This window comes from Haliotis rufescens, unplaced genomic scaffold (genome assembly GCF_023055435.1).
Source record: "Haliotis rufescens isolate VD_foot unplaced genomic scaffold, xgHalRufe1.0.p SCAF_59, whole genome shotgun sequence".
NCBI classification, from domain to species: domain Eukaryota; kingdom Metazoa; phylum Mollusca; class Gastropoda; order Lepetellida; family Haliotidae; genus Haliotis; species Haliotis rufescens.
The window spans coordinates 307,640-331,960 of NW_025964323.1; the positions used below are offsets into that span (position 1 = coordinate 307,640).

Here is a 24,321-nt window from a genome sequence, read left to right on the forward strand (position 1 = left end):
TATTCATCATTGTCAATTCATTATGTCCCATTATTCAATATCAATGTAGTTTCGGTTTTTATCGTGTACATAGATCTGTGTCCAAACTTGCTTCATGCAGATCGCTTCCGTGGACTTGTGGATAGAGAGCGTCTGCCTGGAGAGTTGAAGGTCGGTGGTTCGATCACAGGTCGCGTGATACCAAAAGAACGTTAAAACTTGTTATTACCCTGCCTTGTGCTAGGCATTAGGGGATAAGAACTGGTCAGCTCGCAGTCAGTATGCTGTGTTTTATTGGCGTAATGATTTTGCATGGTATATCAGTGGGCTAGCACTATATATAAAACCGGCATCATTCTTGACTTGTACAAAGCATGCACTAGACATGTCGCTGTATAAGTGCAATGATCTTGAAGGCGACGATTAGTCCAATTTCACCTCACCCAAACTCTTGCTTCATGCTCAAGATCAAACGTTATTGTTATACTGAAAGGCAGAAACATGCTCGGTAGCATCTACGTAAACATCCCTTTACTGAATCCTGGATGACTATTTCATGTTTCATGACGGCAGCGAAATACCGTTGTAACACCGAAATCGCTATGAGGAAATATGATTAATTGGTGCAAAATTTTAGAATCAATGTTTGTGTCGTTGTGCAAAACATGGAAAGGATGTATCATACACTCTACGACAAAGCAAATTACATTTATATATCATTTCAGCAAAATCGTGTCACTGGATTGTCTTGTCCAGAGATCACATTGTTTACAGACCACTGTCGCATGGCAGGAGTACTGCTGTGCGTCCCCAGGAACAAATATTTGTTGTTTTTTAATGCACATTATGTGAGGGGCGCATCACCAACTGGTACAGCAGTAGGGGACGAAACATTTGAAATTTAGGAGAAGTCGTGAGTCTTTTTTTAGACACAGAACATATTTATGTCCGGCTAATGTTTTCTCTTTTTTTAATTCACGTGGACAGTATTTCTATGAAATGACAATGGGATTTTATTTGTTAAAAGAGGCATAAACGTTGCGTCCACACTGTGTAAATCCGCGTGCGCACCGGTCTCCTACATTTATAGATCCATCAAACAAAACCAATATTTGAAGGCAATTCTTATAAATTAATAAGTCAACAATGATAACTGTTCAGACAGCTATTTTAATCACGTAGAATAACACAGAAATGTAGACCGTGATATGAAAACATGAGATATCGCCCAGCGCATAAAGTCGCTCCGGAAATGGTTCTGATGAAACTCCAGTATATTTCTATGTTCACTGTGTTGTTTATCCTGGTCTCTGAGGTATTTTAGTGTAAGACATCTGCTGTTATGAGGTAGACTGCTTATTCCAAACTGTCAATATTTGATGCATAGGATTTTCATGACTGCAGTGTTGTAATCATTATTTGAAAACATTTAAACATTATATCTTTTCTTTGATTTATGTTTTTAACATTGGCGATTTATCTGTAGTCACATGCAAATTTTGTTTCCTTATTATTCTCAAACGGTTTTGTCAAGATGTGCCAACATGTTGACAGCAAAATTTGTTTTCGTAAAATGTCGATTGTTTAGAACGTTTTGAAGGTAACCTATCCACGCTAATCAAATATGTTGTTTGACTAAAGTTTGAAATCACTTATAATCACAAGTAGTGCAGTATTTGTTCACAGCGATTTAATACTAACATGCCAATATGTCATTGTAAAATAGATCCAAAGTGTGTTTTAGCAAACTGAAAAATGTCAAGATCTGCGTTCTTTAGAAACAAAAGGATATGTGCGTGTGTGTGCGTGTGCGTGTGTGTGTGCGTGCGTGTACGTGTGTGTGCATGTGTGCGTTGGTTCGGGCGGGGGTACGGGTTTGGGGGCAAGGGTGTGCTTTATTTCAAAACACGTATGTGGATTCAATAAACCTCAATTCACACACACATACACACAGAAGACACAGACACACGCCGCTGTATAGTAAAGTAAGGACACTAACAAAGTAATGTGTAACTACTAGTATTTAGTTTTGTATGACTTGAATCAAAGCTGGAATTTCGGCAAACCTATGGCACGATCAAATGATTGTTGAACAACATCATGAAGCTTCAGTCCCCGTCTTCACTCTGACAATATCTAGCAAAGCTAAAGCAATCTCATTATTTATAGAAAATGTTAGTATTAGTTTTGAAAACATGACACATGTGTACTTGCATTAGCGTTGAACTCATGGCTCACTGCAAAGTATTATTGTTGAAATCATGACTTTTGTTGAGATTATAAGTGTTGAAATAATCGCATTTGTGCAAGATTATTAGTGTTGAAACAATAGCATTCAGCAATAGATTATTAGCGTTTTGTGCAAAAGTATTAGTGTTGAAATGATAGCATTTAGCAATAGATTATTAGTGTTGAAATGGTGGATTTTAAGAGTGAATTCGTATTGAAATTATATCTTAACGTATTCGTGTAGAAGTCACGTAATTGAGTACAGAAATATATTGACTGTCATTAGGACGACATCACGGCTAAAACAACAAATGGACTTCTAAAAGTGCACCTCGCCCCTTTTCTCGCCTGGATTCACCCGTCCTTTGTTTGATCGGAAAGGTTTTGTGCATAGATGGATGACAACGTCCACGATGAGTTCGAGAATCTCGGCCAGGGTGAGGAGGGAGAAGCCCAGCCACAGTCCAGCCTGTCCGCCGACATCCGACAACAGACTCCTCCACTGGAACACAGACACACTTTGTCAGATAGGTGCATCTCTTCAAAATACATTTGGAAAATTACATTTCAGATTTAATTCTCGTTGGTCGCCCATGTTTCAGGATTTCTATACACGTAATCATAGTTTATGGTTTAACACAAGCAACATGTATATATTTTTAGGTTCAGCAGTCACAAAGACACATGTACGTATTCCTTGAGAAAATATATCCCACTACTCCATTCTCGCCAAAACAGCCGAGGAAAATGTTATTATGTTTGTTTGTTGTTTAACGCCTCACTCAGCAATATTCCAGATACCTGATACGATGATGCTCATGATATCAATCACTGGATTGTTTGGTCCAGATTCGATAATTTACAGACCGCCGTCATATAGATGAAATATTGCTGAGTGCGGCGAAAACAGTGTTTGACATCATGATCATCGATCTACACAGCTGGGATACGATGACATGCAACAACCAAGTCAACGAGCCTGACCAAAAGATCTCGTTGGTCGCCTTTTAGGACAAGCACAATCGCCTCTCACAACAAGCATCGGTTGCTAGGGATCAATTCTAACTCGGATCATCACGGGTATGTTACTATGTGTCAGCAGTGTGGGACCTGGTGTATATTGTGTGACATCGTATCCTGAGGTCATGAACCGTTGATCTCACTATCACCTACACATTTGGTATGTTACTATGTGGCAGCAGTGTGTGACCTGGTGTATATTGTGTGACATCGTATCCTGAGGTCATGAACCGTTGATCACATTATCGCTTACACATTTGGTATGTTACTATGTGGCAGCAGTGTGTGACCTGGTGTATATTGTGTGACATCGTATCCTGAGGTCATGAACCGTTGATCACATTATCGCTTACACATTTGGTATGTTACTATGTGTCAGCAGTGTGGGACCTGGTGTATATTGTGTGACATCGTATCCTGAGGTCTTGAACCGTTGATCTCACTATCACCTACACATTTGGTATGTTACTATGTGGTAGCAGTGTGTGACCTGGTGTATATTGTTTGACATCGTATCCTGAGGTCATGAACCGTTGATCACACTATCACCTACACATTTGGTATGTTACTGTGTGGTAGCAGTGTGGGACCTGGTGTATATTGTGTGACATCGTATCCTGAGGTCATGAACCGTTGATCACACTATCACCTACACATTTGGTATGTTACTATGTGGTAGCAGTGTGTGACCTGGTGTAAATTGCGTGACATCGTATCCTGAGGCCTTGAACCGTTGACCACACTATCACCTACACCCAGTGTCCCAGATGTATTTTTCACTGGTGGTCGTGATGTAGCCTGCATATGAGGCTGAACATTTTACTTACTCCAAATCTACATAATCTATCATATGATATGTTCTTACTCATTCACTCACTCTACTTACGTCATATGCCGGCTTTGTCTGTATCTTCTGATAGTTTAGTTGCTTGTAGAACACGTTTAATCTCATCATGTTTCTCCTACATAAACAGACGCATGTTATAATAGTAAGTATGTAAATGTATTTATTTAAAGGAGGCCATCGAGAGGTGCACAAAGGCTGGAAGACCCAAAGTAACACGTGGCCTATATACGTCACAATAAAGTTCTATTTCAGCACATGACACCAATGTAAGATCTACCAGTTACATACGTGTAGAAGAGCCAGTGACGCTAAGAATAGAACGATAATTTAAGTCTCGATGACTATCTTTACGGTCCACTGAAATGAGTGACGCAATTTTGTCATGAATCAAAATACTCAGGTGAACACTCAACTTGCCGTCGCATGTGTTTGTGACGGGCGCCACCTATAGGGGCGGGATACGCACGCCTTGTCGCAAACACATAACATATTCACTATTTGAAAGTGATTCATAAACACGTGCTCATGAAATATTCGAATCTTACAATCGACACTGCTCTTTGCAGAGATGTCCATTGAATATGGAAAGGTTTTTGTCTCTGTTGTTTACAATATACGAAAGTTGAGTGACTCCCTAACTCAATTTCTTTTTCCTGTTTTCATTTGTTTCTATCCAGATGCTTCACGTGCTCCAACTTACTTTTCATTGTTCACATTTTTGAAACATTTTAATATATAATTCAAGACTCATTAATGATTCAAATATTTTAGCCACTTGCCTACCAGTCTACCATTGTCATTCTTTTGGGGTGTTACAAAAACCTTACCTTATATATTATTTTCCCTTTTATTAAGGTACTCGTTTCTGATTTGTTACTGAATGGGCCATGGTTTTGCTCCGTACCCCGCGGACAGATAAGGCACAAATTTCATATTACCTGCTGGGAAACTCCAAACAAAATATTCCAACTTTTTATTTCTGTCTATGCTGAACTTATTGCGTGTTCCTTTCGTTCTTACGGATGGCAGATGATACAAAAATGTTGGCTTTTCGTCACTATTCCTGCACTTAACTCTCACCTGACCCGTGACTCTTAACCCTAACCTTGACCCTAACCCTGACCCTGACCCTAACCCTAACCCTGACCCTAACCCTGACCCCGAGCCTAATCTTGATCCTGATTCTAACCCTGTCTAACCGTGACTTAAATCCTGACAATGAGATTTGATTTAACATATATAACGCACCTGAAAAAGTCATCTTTTTCATCGGCAGAAGCATTCTTGTTGATAGGCGGTGCACGCTGCCTTTTCGTGAAGCCTTTGATGAAGGTATCTACAAGGCCGGAAAGATGACTACTAGCTGGCCACATGGCTGTGGAGATCTCCAACTGATGAGACTCATCTCTGAATCAAGCAATAGTCGTATAATATTCTGCAACATGCTTTCGACATTTTAAGATCATTTGTTGTCTCGAAACACAGTTAAGTTGTTAAAAACGTATAATTTCTTATTCCATAATGAGCAATCGCTGGGTTGAAAATATTTAACACAATGTGATATCACACATCACATAGTAAGGTTGTTGAATATATTCAACATCACATAGTAAAGTTGTTGAATATATACAACATAATGTGATATCACTCATCACATAGTAAAGTTGTTGAATATATCCAACATAATATGATATCACACATCACATAGAAAGGTTGTTGAATATATTTAACATAATGTGATATCACACATCATATAGTTAAGTTGTCGAATATATTCAACATAATTTGATATCACACATCACTTAATAAGGTTGTTGAATATATTTAACATAATGCGATATCACACATCACAAAGATATTTATTCAACATAACGTGATCTCACAAAGCACACAGTAAAGTTGTTGAATATATCCAACACACTATGATATCACACAGCACTTAGTAAGGTTGTCGAATATATCCAACATAGGATGACATCACACAGCACATAGTAAGGTTGTTGAATATATCCAACATAATGTGATATAACGCAGCACATAGTAAGGTTTTGTTTGTTTGATCGTGTAAGGTTTCTGAATATGAGCTTGGGCGGAGAGAGGTTGGGGAAGGACTGGACAGTTCACAGAAGACACCTGAAACCCCAGTGGAGACGAACAGAAAGTACACGTAAGACAGCAGCCTAGACGTAGAAGACAGCAGACTGTAGACAGTACAGGAATATAACCAAAAGACAAAATACACGACACAGAAGAAAGCGAGCAGAACACATTAAACAAAGACAACATACAGTAAACAGAAGATAACAAAAATTATACAGTACACGGAAAATAACAGAGAGAAGCAGGTAGTACCCTATTAAAAGACGACAGAAGACAACAGAGAATACACAAAAGCCGGTAGACTATACACAGCAGAAAACAACAGACAGTACTCAATACCCAGGCAACAACAGGAGTGCACAGAAAATATTACATAGTTCACAGGAGACATGGAAAACAGCAGACAGTACGCAATACCCGGAAGATAAGATTCAACACATACGACAACAGACAGTACTCAATATCCGGGCAACAACAGGAGTGCACAGAAAATATTACATAGTTCACAGGAGACATGGAAAACAGCAGACAGTTCGCAATACCCAGAAGACAAGATTCTACACAGACGACAATAGACAGTACACAAAACCCGGAAGATAAGATTCAAAACATACAACAACAGACAGTACTCAATACCAAGAAGACAAGATTCTACACAGACTACAACAGACAGTACTCAATACCCTGAAGACAAGATTCTACACGGACCACAACAGACAGTACTCAATACCCAGAAGACACATTTCTACACAGGCGAAAACAGACAGTACTTAATACCCAGAAGACAAGATTCTACACAGACGACAATAGACAATACTTAATACCCAGAAGACAAGGTTCTACACAGACGACAACAAACAGTACTCAATACTCAGAAGACAAGATTCTACACAGACTACAACAGATAGTACTCAATACTCAGAAGACAAGATTCTACACAGACTACAATAGACAGTACGCAATACCCAGAAGACAAGGTTCTACACAGACGACAACAGACAGTACTCAATACCCAGAAGACAAGGTTCTACACAGACGACAACAGACAGTACTCAATACCCAGAAGACAAGATTCTACACAGACGACAACAGACAGTACACAATACCCAGAATACACATTTCTACACAGGCCACAACAGACAGTACGTAATACCCAGAAGACAAGATTCTTCACAGACCACAACAGACAGTACTCAATACCCAGAAGACAAGGTTCTACACAGACGACAACAGACAGTACTCAATACCCAGAAGACAAGATTCTACACAGACGACAACAAACAGTACTTAATACCCAGAAGACAAGATTCTACACAGACGACAATAGACAATACTTAATACCCAGAAGACAAGGTTCTACACAGACGACAACAGACAGTACTCAATACTCAGAAGACAAGATTCTACACAGACTACAACAGACAGTACGCAATACCCAGAAGACAAGATTCTACACAGACGACAACAAACAGTACTCAATACTCAGAAGACAAGATTCTACACAGACTACAATAGACAGTACGCAATACCCAGAAGACAAGGTTCTACACAGACCACAACAGACAGTATTCAATACCCAGAAGACAAGGTTCTACACAGACGACAACAGACAGTACTCAATACCCAGAAGACAAGATTCTACACAGACGACAACAGACAGTACACAATACCCAGAATACACATTTCTACTCAGGCGACAACAGACAGTACGTAATACCCAGAAGACAAGATTCTTCACAGACCACAACAGACAGTACTCAATACCCAGAAGACAAGGTTCTACACAGACGACAACAGACAGTACGTAATACCCAGAAGACAAGATTCTACACAGACGACAACAGACAGTACACAATACTCAGAAGACAAGATTCTACACAGACCACAACAGACAGTACGCAATACCCTGAAGACAAGATTCTACACAGACTACAATAGACAGTACGCAATACCCAGAAGACAAGATTCTACACAGACGACAACAGACAGTACTCAATACCCAGAAGACAAGATTCTACAACAGACGACAACAGACAGTACGCAATACCCAGAAGACAAGATTCTACACAGACGACAACAGACAGTACTCAATACCCAGAAGACAAGATTCTACACAGACCACAACAGACAGTACTCAATACCCAGAAGACAAGATTCTACACAGGCGACAACAGACAGTACGCAATACCCAGAAGACAAGATTCTACAACAGACGACAACAGACAGTACGCAATACCCAGAAGACAAGATTCTACACAAGCGACAACAGACAGTACACAATACCCAGAATACACATTTCTACACAGGCGAAAACAGACAGTACTCAATACCCAGAAGACAAGATTCTACACAGGCGACAACAGACAGTACGCAATACCCAGAAGACAAGATTCTACAACAGACGACAACAGACAGTACGCAATACCCAGAAGACAAGATTCTACACAGGCGACAACAGACAGTACACAATACCCAGAATACACATTTCTACACAGGCGACAACAGACAGTACACAATACCCAGAATACACATTTCTACACAGGCGACAACAGACAGTACGTAATACCCAGAAGACAAGATTCTTCACAGACGACAATAGACAATACTTAATACCCAGAAGACAAGGTTCTACACAGACGACAACAAACAGTACTCAATACTCAGAAGACAAGATTCTACACAGACTACAACAGACAGTACGCAATACCCAGAAGACAAGATTCTACACAGACGACAACAAACAGTACTCAATACTCAGAAGACAAGATTCTACACAGACTACAATAGACAGTACGCAATACCCAGAAGACAAGATTCTACACAGACCACAACAGACAGTACTCAATACCCAGAAGACAAGGTTCTACACAGACGACAACAGACAGTACTCAATACCCAGAAGACAAGATTCTACACAGACGACAACAGACAGTACTCAATACCCAGAATACACATTTCTACACAGGCGACAACAGACAGTACGTAATACCCAGAAGACAAGATTCTTCACAGACCACAACAGACAGTACTCAATACCCAGAAGACAAGGTTCTACACAGACGACAACAGACAGTACTCAATACCCAGAAGACAAGATTCTACACAGACGACAACAGACAGTACACAATACTCAGAAGACAAGATTCTACACAGACCACAACAGACAGTACGCAATACCCTGAAGACAAGATTCTACACAGACTACAATAGACAGTACGCAATACCCAGAAGACAAGATTCTACACAGACGACAACAGACAGTACTCAATACCCAGAAGACAAGGTTCTACACAGACCACAACAGACAGTACTCAATACCCAGAAGACAAGATTCTACACAGGCGACAACAGACAGTACGCAATACCCAGAAGACAAGATTCTACAACAGACGACAACAGACAGTACGCAATACCCAGAAGACAAGATTCTACACAGACGACAACAGACAGTACTCAATACCCAGAAGACAAGGTTCTACACAGACCACAACAGACAGTACTCAATACCCTGAAGACAAGATTCTACACAGGCGACAAAAGACAGTACGCAATACCCAGAAGACAAGATTCTACAACAGACGACAACAGACAGTACGCAATACCCAGAAGACAAGATTCTACACAGGCGACAACAGACAGTACACAATACCCAGAATACACATTTCTACACAGGCGAAAACAGACAGTACTCAATACCCAGAATACACATTTCTACACAGGCGAAAACAGACAGTACTCAATACCCAGAAGACAAGATTCTACACAGGCGACAACAGACAGTACGCAATACCCAGAAGACAAGATTCTACAACAGACGACAACAGACAGTACGCAATACCCAGAAGACAAGATTCTACACAGGCGACAACAGACAGTACACAATACCCAGAATACACATTTCTACACAGGCGAAAACAGACAGTACTCAATACCCAGAATACACATTTCTACACAGGCGAAAACAGACAGTACTCAATACCCAGAAGACAAGGCTCTACACAGACGACAACAGACAGTACTCAATACCCAGAAGACAAGATTCTTCACAGACGACAACAGAAGAAAACAAGTAGTAGACAGAAGACAGCAGACTCTACACAAAAGGCATCAGCAAGTACGCCGAAGAGAGCAGACAGTACTCAATCTACTGAAGACAACATGTACTTCATAGAAGCTGGTACACAGTGCCAGTAGATTGTTCGCAGTTGAGAGCAGAAGGTTAACAGAAGACAGCAATTCACATTGACAATTAATCAGCAGACAGAGAAAAAGTGCGGTGAAATGGGGTTTAAGACAGAACATTACAGTACACATCTCATTGCAGCCTGAAGACAGAAGAGAGCAGACAGTGCAAAGAGGACAATACATAGCAAAAGGTATATATCAGGCAATACATGGTGCAAAGGAGACACTAGACGGTAGACAGTGGACAGTACACAGTTCATTGTAGACATCATACGGTAAACAGAAGACAGTACATAGCAGACAGTAGACGTACACAGTGGATAGTATTCAGTATGTAGAAGACGTTATACGGTAAACAACACACAGTATGCAGTATGCAGAAGAGCAGCAGCAGACAAAACATAGACGACGGTACACAGCAGATAGTAGACAGAAGAGGGTACACAGTACATAGCAGACAGTAGGCGGAAGAGAGTTGACTATACTCAGTGCATAGCAGACGTAGACGACAGACAGTACATATCAAATATCAAATATGCGGCAGGCGGTAGACAGTGAAAACGGTAGACAGTACGCAGCAGACGATAGACAGTCCATATCAGACGGTAGACAGTTCACATCACATAGCAGACGGTAGACAGTAGATGTGTGATGTACACAGGAAACAGCAGTCAGCAGCTACATTGATCACGACAACGTACTTGCAGTTTGGGTCACAGCTGTCTGGACAAAACATCTGGTTATTTTCTAGCTTATCCGACACCGCTGATGCACAAGCCGCTGGAATACAAGTCCGACAATCAGCATGTATGTGTAGGAAATGTGGAGACAGACACATACAGATTACGTTCTCGCATTTCGCACATTCTACATTTCTAACCAAAGGTCTTCATTCCACTATATACTGTCTCGCCATGTACAATTCCATTGTGACGCTTAGGCCACGTGTTCCTCTTGGTCTTCGAGCCTTAAAGTATAACTCGATGACCATCTGTAAGCCTAATCATATCCGCACATGTACATCGGGGGAATCCATAACGTTCTTAAACTTCGAGAATATCGCGTGTATGCCAATGTGATGTTTAATTCACTCCACATTCAAAAAGCCGAAGGTCACACCTAAGACTCCAGTTCTATTACCCACAAAGATACAATACGTGAAACTAATTATTAGTTTCTCCATCGATATAATACTTAAATACAATTGCTTACTATCGTGCGGCGTAAAACACCCACCCAGTGAGGACGACACTTCCAGTTGACACCAATAACGTTATTTGCTAACGTACCTTTCGTCTCGTCTTGAAGGATACAAAACCCGACTGTGTTTGTGATGCTAGAGTTGATGATGCTGAGGGCTTTGTGGTCGCAGGGATAGAGGTTGTTACAGCAGCCGCACTCCGACACAAGCATCTTCTGCACACACGTCTTCTTGCACGTCTACTTAGAAGTAACCACAAGTTACATATCCCCATAGCAACCGGATCAGTCAGCTTTCAGTCTACGTTATAATCTCATTACTTTAAAGTAATAATAACAATAATAATAATAATGATGATGATGATGATGATAATAACAACAACAACAACAATAATAATAATGATAATGAGATTGATCGCCAGATGTAGCCTTTGGAACTGCTTTCTAACAAGCAAATGCCAGCGAGGCGAACCAAGGGTAATATTCAGGTTACTCTAGGATTCGAACCAGTGATCAGCGGATCCTTACACCCCTTATCAGAACTCATCTCTGCACCAAGATATCGCTACCAATGCCCGCTTAGCAATCACTTATTACCGAACGTGTTGCCTGACATATTCAGGGTAATCAAATGTTTCATGAATTCAGTCAAAGATTATTTTGTTAACTGTTTTGTCATTTAATGTCAACGCCCCCACCTGATCACTGTAGGTGATGTTAGGAACCTGGGTGGTGAATATATTGGGTGGTTCTTCTACCCCCGATCCGTAGCCCTTGCAGTTACCGTAGGGGGCCGAAACACGTTCTGTGGTTACCTGACAACATGCAAGGTTGTTTGAGGGTGAGACAAATCAGATAATGATAAGAATTGTATGACATTTGGTTTAACCGGTTCGTGTTCATATATAGATTATTTGTTTAGAAAGTTGGGGAATATGCCGCATTAAGTAATATTCCAGTCTTTTCATGAAAACAAAGGCCTACAAAACGCCGAAAATAAGATGTGATGATTTTTCTCCACTTCTTGAATTTATATGTCCACTTCGATAGGCATCCTGATTACATTCCTGATGCGTTTAGGTTTCGGAGGTGAGTCCATGGCGCACAGATGACCGGTATCGTCTGCCCGTCAATGTCGGTCAAGGGAATTCCCTTATGACGTCACGGGAAAAACACCATACTCTTTCTATCTTCGACAGAAGAGAGCTCCCTGTCTTAGCCGCGACAGCTGTCGTAGCTAGGACACGGCTACGATAGGTTTAAGTCAGCTTCAAGAATAGCTCTTATGGCAGTCGTATTTTTTTGTCGTAAGTCGCTAAGATTTGTCTTAGCAAAGACAGCTTCGTGAATATGCCGCCTGGTTATTTGACAAGCCAACTTTCTAACCACTGGGCTATCCGACCGCCCCAGTAAGATATAGGACAGACGATATGTTGCACTACTGTATTCAGTAAACCCCGGAGGCATCAGAATCTCGTGCTAACATACAGTGACACATCAAGTGTTCCCGATACTGTCGAGAGAGTGACTGTACATCTCATGAAGGCCTCTGTCCAGTTCATCCTAACACTACATTTATCCTCACCTTCGTGACGCCGACGGATGTGGCAAACCCAGGGCTTGTGTCGAACCCCTCGTCCTCTGGGAATGGCATGGTATTGTGGTTGTGGACGACCACCTTGAAGCCCACGCCGCTGCTGCCAAGGCTGGAGATATACTTCTCCTCCTCAACGTATAGCATCAGAGCCAGACCTGTTGGAAAACATATAGCACTAGACACAGACAGCAGCAGATACAAACAGTATTAGACGGACAGCATTAAAACACGGACCTGTGGAAACACAGACATCAGAGACAGACCTGCGGGGACACATACAACAACAGTAGACAGACAGCAGGCAGCAGATACAAACAATATTAGACAGACAGCACTAAAACACAGACCTGTAGGAAAACATATATTATCAGTCGCAGACAGCATCAGAGACGGACCCGCGGGGACACAAACAGTATCAAAGACAGGTCTACGAGAAAAGAAACAACATCTGAGACAAGCCTGTGAGACCAGGAACAGCATCAGAGACGGGCCTGCGGGGTACCGACAACATCAGAGGGAAACCTGTGGAGACCTGTGGAACACTAACAGTATCAAAGACAGAACTGCGGGGACACAGACAACAACAGAGTAAGACCCGCGGAGACACAAATAATAGAGACAGGCATGTGGGGACACAGACAACATCAGAGACAGACCTGCGGGATCAAAGACAACATCAGAGACAGACCTGCGGGCACACATACAACATAAGGGACAGACCAGCGGGAACACATACAACATAAGAGACTGACCTGCGGGGACTCCGACAACATCAGAGACTGAGCTGCGGGGACACAGACGACATCAGAGACAGACCTGCGGGCACACATACAACAGAAGGGACAGACCTGCGGGGACACAGACAACATAAGGGACAGATCTGCGGGCACACATACAACATAAGAGACTGACCTGCGGGGACTCCGACAACATCAGAGACTGAGCTGCGGGGACACAGACGACATCAGAGACAGACCTGCGGGCACACATACAACAGAAGGGACAGACCTGCGGGGACACAGACAACATAAGGGACAGACCTGCGGGCACACATACAACATAAGAGACTGGCCTGCGGGGACACAGACAACATCAGAGACAGACCTGCGGGCACACATACAACATAAGAGACTGGCCTGTGGGGACACAGACATCATCAGAGACTGAGCTGCGGGGACACAGACAACATCAGAGACAGACCTGCGGGGACACAGACAACATCAGAGACAGACCTGTGGGGACACAGACAACATCAGAGACAGGCCTGCGGGGACACAGACAACATCAGAGACAGACCTGCGGGGACACAGACAACATCAGAGACAGACCTGCGGGGACACAGACATCATCAGAGACTGAGCTGCGGGGACACAGACAACATCAGAGACAGACCTGCGGAGACACATGCAACATCAGAGACTGACCTGCGGGGACACATGCAACATCAGAGAGAGACCTGCGGGCACACATACAACATCAGAGACAAATTGTGTAAAAGTTGAACATTGGATACATAAAGTGTGACAGTATGTACCGTACAACGGCCCCGTCTTGCTGATAAAGGTGAAGGCTTCGTCTTTTGGGATGAAGGTGTAGCAGTTCCCGTGCATGTAGTTGTAGAAGTGGGTGAAGTTGCTGTAATTTCATGTTAGAATTATTATTCTCTTCAGTTTTAAGCCATTGTGTTATCAATTAATTCATATTTATTCACATTCAGTTCTAATGTTTCACTGGTTCGTACATTAAGTTCACTTCCCCGCTTTCTATGTATCCATCTATCCATCCATCTACCCAACCGTCATCCATCCATCATCCCTCTCTGTCCCTCCCTCTCTCTCTTTCCCTCTACCCCTTCTCTCTCTCTCTCTCTCTCCACTCGAACTCACTCCTTCCACCTCTCTCCCTCCATCTATCTCTCCCCTCCTCTCTCTCTCTCTCTCTCTCTCTCTCTCTCTCTCTCTCTCTCATTCTTTCAGTCTTACCTAGGTGTGCAAACTTTTCCTTGAAAGGAGCAATCCAACAGCATATCTTGGATCTGATGGCCGATTTGGACTTTCAGTGCCTTCTTCGTTGTTGCCATTACTTTCTGGAAGTCGATGGCTGTCCGGTGGTCGCTGTCGTAGGCATCGAATGAGATTGAGGAATTCCCCCAGTCTGGGAAGTCTTCATCCCTTGTACGTGCACTGTTGTTCTGTGAACAGATGCTGGCCACTGAGTAACCTCGCATTTTACCAATGCCTACTTAAAATCATTACGTTAAATGTTTGCTTTCTTAAAGAAAATATAACCGTCAATCATTTTCAGTTGGAAATATAGAACGCCAACGCCAAATAACACCAATCTCAACTCTCCAACGAAACAGATTCCATTAGATGTAAAAGGCAAAATAGCATTAAACGTTATAAGAATTGATCATTGAAAATCAATGATGACTACAGGTGTGAGCAAAATGAGGAATCATGTCCTGCTCTACCTGTAGCAACCGACACTCAAAATGTTCACAAAAATGTATGTTTGTTGCCAGATACCGCACAGCAGCACTCCGACCATGCGACGGTATGTAAACTTGACAATCAAGTGGATAGACAGTCACATTTTTGCTGATTTTGTTATCACTAAAAACGATATAAGCAAATTTTAAATTACGTCTGCTGTGTACAATTGAAGAGAATCTGCTGTATGTTATATGATGTTGTCTTCAAGTACTTAAACCACAAAACAGGGAATTGTTTTGAAAAAAGGCATCTGTTCTTGAAAATGCTGAGACCAATACTAGTAAATTGTAAATTGAGTAGTAAATTGGCCAACGGACAAGCTGGAAGTTCCGAAATATAATGTGTAAAGGGAGGAAATACATTCTTTTTCTCCTCTTTCAGAAAAGAAAAGTATGTGTCTTTTAACGCTGAGTGAAAATATGTGTTGCAAACAAACCTCGAGTATTTTCCATATTCATGGTTGAACCAGAAACAGAGATGCAAACGGATTTTCGATTTCGTCAATTTCCGGTAGATTTCGTAAATTTCTACATCAAATGATGTGTTGTTGCTTTACAGTAAGCCATTACCTCGTATCGTAAAGCTGTTTTCAAGTCGTCAAATTCCGCCTGTACCCCATCAATACTTGTCTTCCTCACTGGGTTGAGGTTGCAAATGGTCACGGCTGGGAATCGAAGTTTGGAGTTGTATTCGAGTTTGATCACCGTAGATACCTTCCAACTGCTGTAGGCGGTGCCTATCGTCCAGATGTTGTACATAGCAACGCCTTTAAAAGATTATGGAAATAAACTGGACATACAAAATTATATTAATTTACATTATCATTCTTTATGATAATCAATATATATGAAATGTTTCTCAAAGCATACACGTTTAATATCATAAAATAAGATATCACCATGGCATTGTCATTGTAATCAATCTGTTACTTTGAATTCATGGCTTTTCCACTCTCAACCCTTCAGTCACACACGCACTCATACTCTCCCTCTCTCTCTCTCTCTCTCTCTCTCTCTCTCTCTCTCACACACACACACACACACACACACACACACACACACACACACACGAGGGCTCATAAAGTTCTAAACCTGACTAACTTTCAACTATGGACAATAACCAAGTGAACTAGTCAATTTTGTTCATTGTTTGAGCAGTTCATTGCAAGTGTATTTGGTCTGTTGAGGCCGCTTGTATAATAGTGACAGCCAGATGAACGTGATAGGGGTCAAAATGGACACAGAAATGGAAAAGAACGAGTACCGAGCAGTCATCAAGTTTTATCATTTACAGAAAAGTACTCCCCAAGAAATTCATAACCTCATGTCACAAGTGTATGGGGATTCCACTGTTAAACGTTGTGCAGCTCTGTTTAAGGCTGGCACCATTCCACTTCTCCGGCACCAAAGAAATTCAAGTCTTCAAGATCAATGAAGAAAGTTATGGCTACTGTATTCTGGGATACAAAGGGTGTGATCCTGGTTGATAACTTAGAAAGCCAAAACACGATTACCGGTGTCTGCTATGCTGACTTGGTTCATCGCCTGAGAGATTCTATCAAAGAAAAGCGGCGAGGAATACCTCTTCTAACACCTCTCGACTTGAAAGGCTGCTGTGCGACAATGTGGGTTCGAAGCGCTTCCTCACCCTCCATATTCGCCAGACCTGACACCAAGTGATTTCAACCTGTTTCCTAAACTGAATGAACACCTTCGTGAAAAGCACTATGACGATGACCTCAAAGCTGCTGTGAATGGGTGTTTCAGGGTGGCTTCGGAAAACTTCTTCCTGACTGGTATTGAACAACTATCGACATGAGAAGTGTATTAAAAACCAGGGAGAATATGTTGAAAAATAAAATTAAAAACACATTTACGGTTGTTGGTTTTGTTTGTTAGGTTTAGAACTTTTTGACCAGCCCTCGTACACACACACAAATACTAATACACACATATACACTCTCACTCACTCTCATATACACATATTCATCCTTTTTTAAGCTTGGACACACTTGTTAAAATGAAGCAAGGCATCAACTGCTTTAATTGCACACTGCACTTTATGTGCATTTAGCAGACAGTTTTCAAGAAGTGTTTTGACTTTATAATTCATGCATGGGTTGTCAGCGTTAGGTTGGGTTAGTCATGTGATACACAGCCATTGTGAAAACAACCATACTGGAATCATTGTCTTTACATCTTGATGTAATAAAAACAATGTTTTTAAATGTTGTTTGCTCTTCACCGTCAGAGTATGAGATACTATGCGAGTGTGTACTCCGTATACTGTTATGATTAGAAGTGAGAGAGTGAGTATGGTTTTACGCCGCTTTTAGCTATATTCCAGCAATATCACGGCGGGGGACACACATTGTACCCATGTCGGGAATCTAACCCGGGTTTTCGGGGTGACGAGCGAACGCTTTAACCACTATGCTTCCAGACCGCCCCTATGCTTTTTAGCGATGTCATATGATTATAGAAAATGTTTTGTCGCATTAATAATAAACATACGAAAATATCAGTTTCCTTGGCATGATATCCCCCTTGGAATATGTGAATTGTATATCTACCTAAGAATATGATGGATTCAAAGACGATCAAGGACAGAAAATCAAAACCAGTCGGACAATACTTAAAAATGGTGGAAAAACATTTCCAGGATCATAAGCACTAGAAACTCTACCGAAAGTAAAGTCCATATCATAAGCATGTGTGAATCAAGATCATATGAAGAGGATGCCAGGCGCTCATTCATGCCTATTTATCTTTCAATATTCCAAATTGAATATCTGGGCATCAAGTATCAGACATGAAAACTAAATATTCATGCATGTAACTCAAATAAATCTCAAGAGTTATTATGCAGTTCCACCGACAGCAAATACCATTTGCAGACCACATGCAGGGCAACAACGCATGCAACGAGTACATACATAACAATAAATGTAATTTGAAATGGTCTTTCTGTAAATTTTGACAAATGTGTCTGTGTAAGAAAATGTTTCTTTAAGTAATCCCTTAAGATATCTTGTTCTACATCATGGACAGCATCATTTCTCATGAAATCTCTTTCTGTATAAACAATTCGATCTTCAAGAACACTAACATGTGCGTTTGTCTGGTGGTATATGACGGCGACCTGTATATAATCAAGTCAGAACCAAACAATCCAGTGATTGATATTATGAGCAACATCCTACTCCTTCGGAGTATTGACCGCCTCCGTGGTCTTGTGGTAGAGCGTCCGCCCGGAGAGCGGAAGGTCCAGGGTTCGATCCCGGGCCGCGTCATACAAAAAGACGTTAAAAGATTGTACTTGTTGTTACCCTGTCTGGCGCTCGGCATTAAGGGGCTAAAACAAGGACTGATCGGCTCGGAGTCAGTATACTGTGTCTGAGTGGGGTATTCATGTTAAACTGCGGCATGGTATCTCAGTGAGCTAGCACTATAAATCGGCATCAGTCCGGACTAGTACAAGCAGCCACACACACACATACACGTGCATGCACGTCGCTATATAAGTGCAATAACCTTGGACGCGACGTTAAACCCAATTTCACCTCACCTCACCTCACCTTCGGGGTATTATGACACACAACCAACCACGTCACCGTCTCTGGCCGCCCGATTAGCACCTCTGACAAGCATGGGTTGTTGGGGACATAATCTGACCCGGAACTACAGGACTTATACCACAATAATTTCATTCATTCAGATGAACAAAAGACACAAAGATTCAGAAAACGCCAACTTAAGCAATATGAGAAATTAAATACAAGTCATTCAGATTTTTCTCTAACGACAGAGCATATCACTGCTGCAAGCCATATATTTAGTCTTGGGTTCTTTTAACGAGCTATATATTAATTTAGAAAAGTTGCGTGTGTGTTTTGTGGAGAAAGAACTATTCGGCCCACGAAAAGCATGACAGCATAAAAATAGCAAAGAGTTGATGGATCGTCTAAACATCTGTGTTGGGTAAAATAAAACACAAGAGATGAAACGTAAGAAAAATTAGGCCACTCACCAGCTCCGGTTAACACCGCCAGAACCCAAAATGTTCTTCTGAAAAAACCCGTTTTTCCAATAAACCTTGATATCCCATGCATGCTCGTGTTTTCCGCGAAGTAATTGATGAGGGAAGGAAACGATTCATTCCCATTACTGTCCATTTTGTTTCCATGCATTGCGTCACTGTCTCACAAGTCCTCGGCCCTCCGAGTGTATAACTAATACCAGTCCTCGCTCAAGCTGAATAAGAAAACATCCTTCATAATCAGACAGGGTTAATACGGTAGGCCTTCACCCATCCAGTCAAGTGGTGTCCTGCTGTGTGAGGTTGGACAACGACAATTAATGATTGTGTAAGTAACCAAGAACAAATGAAAATCCTGACAAAATAGCAATGATACGACTGTATATCAAGACGTTTCGGCTTAATTAAATAATAATTTACAAATCTTGTAATTGGTAGTCAATTGTCACATGACAGGAACACCAGAAGATCAATGACGCTCGGGATTTGGCCTTCGCGAGTGAAGTTGGCAGTCAGTCAGAACATCTTTCCTGTACAAGACGAAGGCCCATCAATAATTCCTTTATTCTCTGGGTGCACGTTGATATATTTGAATCAATACAACAGAAGAAAGAATGACTTAACTTCCTTCGTCATGCAAAACAAGCGGAAACAAAGCCAAGCATAAAGTTTTCATGTTAACGGTAGCTATTGGTATTAGTCACAGTTGTTGCAGACGGGCCTTTAAATATTAAACACTTGAACATCTTAAAAGCATAACGACAACTGTATTGTTTTTAAGTACTGTCCTTGATTTATAACAGGAACTGATGTATTCACATGTCACATTACATTTGTGACGTCATTCTATTTAAAACGTTCCATTAGTTTTCTGGAATGGACAGTTGGTTATATCCATACACGCGTGTCGGTTGTTTCCGTGGATCACACGCAGCGGATTACAAGACACTGAGTCTTGTGCAAAAGCTCTACTAATCCAATTACAAGTAACGTTAGTCACTTATTATGCTCGAAACTGACCACTGATCTGCTCCTACTGCTGACCATTGAAGAGTTCTGGGCCCCGTTCCTCAAAGCGATCGTAGCACTACGATTGTCGTAGGTCTATGTTTAAGTATGGGTTTTTTACGATCGTCTTAACGTTACGATCGATTTGTGGAACGGGGCCCTGCACCTGACTACTAAACAGCCCGTACCTGACATCTGACCACACAAGACCTAACCCACCGATGACGGATGACTAAGCTATCAGAGCCTTAAGTGACAGTAGTACAGTATAGACCATAGACTGCATGTCACTGGGCTACCTTGGGCTGTGGGTGAGAGTACAGTATGGACCATATGTAGACTGCATGTCACTAGGCTACCTTGGCCTGTGGATGAGAGGACAGTGTAGACCATGGACTGCATGTCACTAGGCTACCTTGGCCTGTAGGTAAGAGTACAGTGTAGACCATAGACTGCATGTCACTAGGCTACCTTGGCCTGTAGGTGAGAGTACAGTGTAGACCATGGACTGCATGTCACTAGGCTACCTTGGCCTGTAGGTAAGAGTACAGTGCAGACCATAGACTGCATGTCACTAGGCTACCTTGGCCTGTAGGTGAGAGTACAGTGCAGACCATAGACTGCATGTCACTAGGCTACCTTGGCCTGTAGGTGAGAGTACAGTGTAGACCATGGACTGCATGTCACTAGGCTACCTTGGCCTGTAGGTAAGAGTACAGTGCAGACCATAGACTGCATGTTACTAGGCTACCCAGGCATGTGGGTGATAGTACAGTGCAGACCATAGACTGCATTGTCACTAAGCTACCGAGGCCTGTAGGTTAGAGTACAGCATAGACCATATGTAGACTGCGTGTTACTAGGCTACCTAGGCCTCTGGGTGAGAGTTCAGTGTAGACAATAGACGGCATGTCACTAGGCTACCTAGGCCTGTGGGTGAGGGTAAAGTTTAGACCATAGACTGCATAACACTAGGCTACCCAGGCCTGTAGGTGAGAGTACAGTGTAGACCATAGACTGCATAACACTAGGCTACCCAGGCCTGTAGGTGAGAGTACAGTGTAGACCATAGACTGCATAACACTAGGCTACCCAGGCCTGTAGGTGAGAGTACAGTGTAGACCATAGACTGCATATCACTAGGCTACCTTGGCCTGTAGTAAGAGTACAGTGTAGACCATGGACTGTGTGTTACTAGGCTACCTTGGCCTGTAGTAAGAGTACAGTAAAACCCATAGACTGCGTGTTACTAGGCTACCCAGAACTGTAGGTGGGAGTACAGTGTAGACCATAGACTGCATGTCACTAGGCTACCCAGGACTGAAGATGAGAGTACAGTGTAGACCATAGACTGCATGTCACTAGGCTACCAAGGCCTATGGGTGAAGGTACAGTGTAGACCATAGACTGATTGTTACTAGGCTACCTTGGCCTGTGGGTGAAGGTACAGTTTAGACAGTAGACTGCATGTCACTAGGTTACCCAGACCAATTGGTGAGAGTAGATTGTAGACCATGGACTGCATGTCATAAGACTACCCAGGCCTGTAGGTGAGAGTACTGTGTAGACCATAGACTGCATGTCACTAGGTTACCCAGACCAATTGATGAGAGTAGATTGTAGACCATGGACTGCATGTCACAAGACTACCAGGCCTGTAGGTGAGAGTACAGTGCAGACCATAGACTGCATGCCACTAGGCTACCCAGACCTGTAGGTGAGAGTACAGTGCAGACCATAGACTGCATGTCACTAGGTTACCCAGACCAATTGATGAGAGTAGATTGTAGACCATGGACTGCATGTCACAAGACTACCCAGGCCTGTAGGTGAGAGTACAGTGCAGACCATAGACTGCATGTCACTAGGTTACCCAGGCCTGTAGGTGAGAGTACAGTGCAGACCATAGACTGCATGTCACTAGGTTACCCAGGCCTGTAGGTAAGAGTACAGTGCAGACCATAGACTGCATGTCACTAGGCTACCCAGGCCTGTAGGTGAGAGTACAGTGCAGACCATAGACTGCATGTCACTAGGTTACCCAGACCAATTGATGAGAGTAGATTGTAGACCATAGACTGCATGTCACTAGGCTACTCAGGCCTGTAGGTGAGAGGAGTAGAGTGCAGACTATAGCCAGTTTCACGAGCTACTCTGGGTTAAAGGAGGAAGCAGACAGTGTAGAACATTGACTGCATACTGCTAAATTACCAAACTCTCCGTGTGGCATTAACACCTTAAAACAAACAGAATCTCATTGTCCTAATGTTTTAATGCATATCATGTGGATGTAGTTTAAGATCTAACGGTATGATTAGCCTAATGAAAGATTTAGCAAGTATGTATAGTGGAAGAGAGGGTTAACACTACACAACATTACACACCATTACACCACAGTACACAAAATAACACTACATTACACAACATTACTACACAGTACACAACATTACACATTATTACACAACATTACACTCCATTACAGCACAGTACAGGGACCGTCTCCGTGGTCTTGTGGTAGAGCGTCCGCCCGGAGAGCGGAAGGTCCGGGGTTCGATCCCGGGCCGCGTCATACAAAAAGACGTTAAAAGATTGTACTTGTTGTTACCCTGTCTGGCGCTCGGCATTAAGGGGCTAAAACAAGGACTGGTCGGCTCGGAGTCAGTATACTGTGTCTGAGTGGGGTATTCATGTTAAACTGCGGCATGGTATCTCAGTGAGCTAGCACTATAAATCGGCATCAGTCCGGACTAGTACAAGCAGCCACACACACACATACACGTGCATGCACGTCGCTATATAAGTGCAATAATCTTGGACGCGACGTTAAACCCAATTTCACCTCACCTCACAGCACAGTACACGACATTAAACACCATTATACCACAGTACACAACATTACACACCATTACACCACAGTACATAACATTATACACCATTACACACCATAACACCACAGTACACAACATTACACAGCATTACATGATAGTACACATCATCACACCACAGTACATAACATTATACACCATTACACACCATTACACCACAGTTACACTACCTTACAATGAGGCAGAAAAGGTAGAAGGATTCATTCACATTATTTGTGATTCGCGGACATCCTAACCATTGCGAACTTGCTGGCGAGTGGAAATAAACTCTATGTATGAAGTTAGAATCCTGTGAACTTCAAGGTTCAAAACATCCAAACACTGTCTTGTGACTCCGATGTACGATTTTATCACTTTATGTTGTTATGATGAAATCTTTGCTTATGAACTTTTCACTAATTGTCATCAAGAAAACAGTTCTGACATCCAAACATTTTGTGACTGTCTTCATAAACTTGGAAGGAATTGCAATTTTATGTTATAAAGTTTGTTTGGAAACCACAGGTACTTAGGACAGCACATATATATGTTTGTAGGTTATACACTTAGTTAGGACAGGACATATATATGTTTGTAGGTTATACACTTAGTTAGGACAGCACATATCTATGTGTGTAGGTTATACCCTTAGTAAGGACAGGACATATATATGTTTGTAGGTTATACACTTAGTTAGGACAGGACATATATATGTTTGTAGGTTATACACTTAGTTAGGACAGGACAGATATATGTTTG

General features: G+C 42.0%; 1 protein-coding gene across 1 annotated transcript; it reads right to left on the reverse strand.

The window, feature by feature from the left end:
• Positions 1-2,074: 2,074 nt before the first annotated feature.
• On the reverse strand, positions 2,075-21,053 carry LOC124142815 (amiloride-sensitive sodium channel subunit gamma-like). Its single transcript, XM_046511482.2, has 11 exons — positions 19,682-21,053; positions 16,222-16,418; positions 15,140-15,348; positions 14,692-14,792; positions 13,146-13,312; positions 12,259-12,375; positions 11,650-11,800; positions 11,062-11,140; positions 5,324-5,482; positions 4,115-4,190; positions 2,075-2,710 (listed from the first exon to the last, which is right to left on the reverse strand). Exons 1-11 carry the CDS (start codon positions 19,839-19,841, stop codon positions 2,528-2,530), a joined length of 1,599 nt encoding a protein of 532 aa, XP_046367438.2. The 5' UTR covers positions 19,842-21,053; the 3' UTR covers positions 2,075-2,527.
• Positions 21,054-24,321: the final 3,268 nt, after the last annotated feature.

What these genes read in the sequence shown, in the direction of transcription:
- LOC124142815 (XM_046511482.2), bottom strand. Translation starts at nt 19,841, where the DNA reads ATGCATGGAAACAAAATGGACAGTAATGGGAATGAATCGTTTCCTTCC. An exon ending in GGCGGTGTTAACCGGAGCTG is followed by an intron (nt 16,419 to 19,681) that starts GTGAGTGGCCTA and finishes AATCTTTTAAAG; the next exon opens with GCGTTGCTATGTACAACATC. An exon ending in AGACAAAGCCGGCATATGAC is followed by an intron (nt 2,711 to 4,114) that starts GTAAGTAGAGTG and finishes TCTGTGTTCCAG; the next exon opens with TGGAGGAGTCTGTTGTCGGA.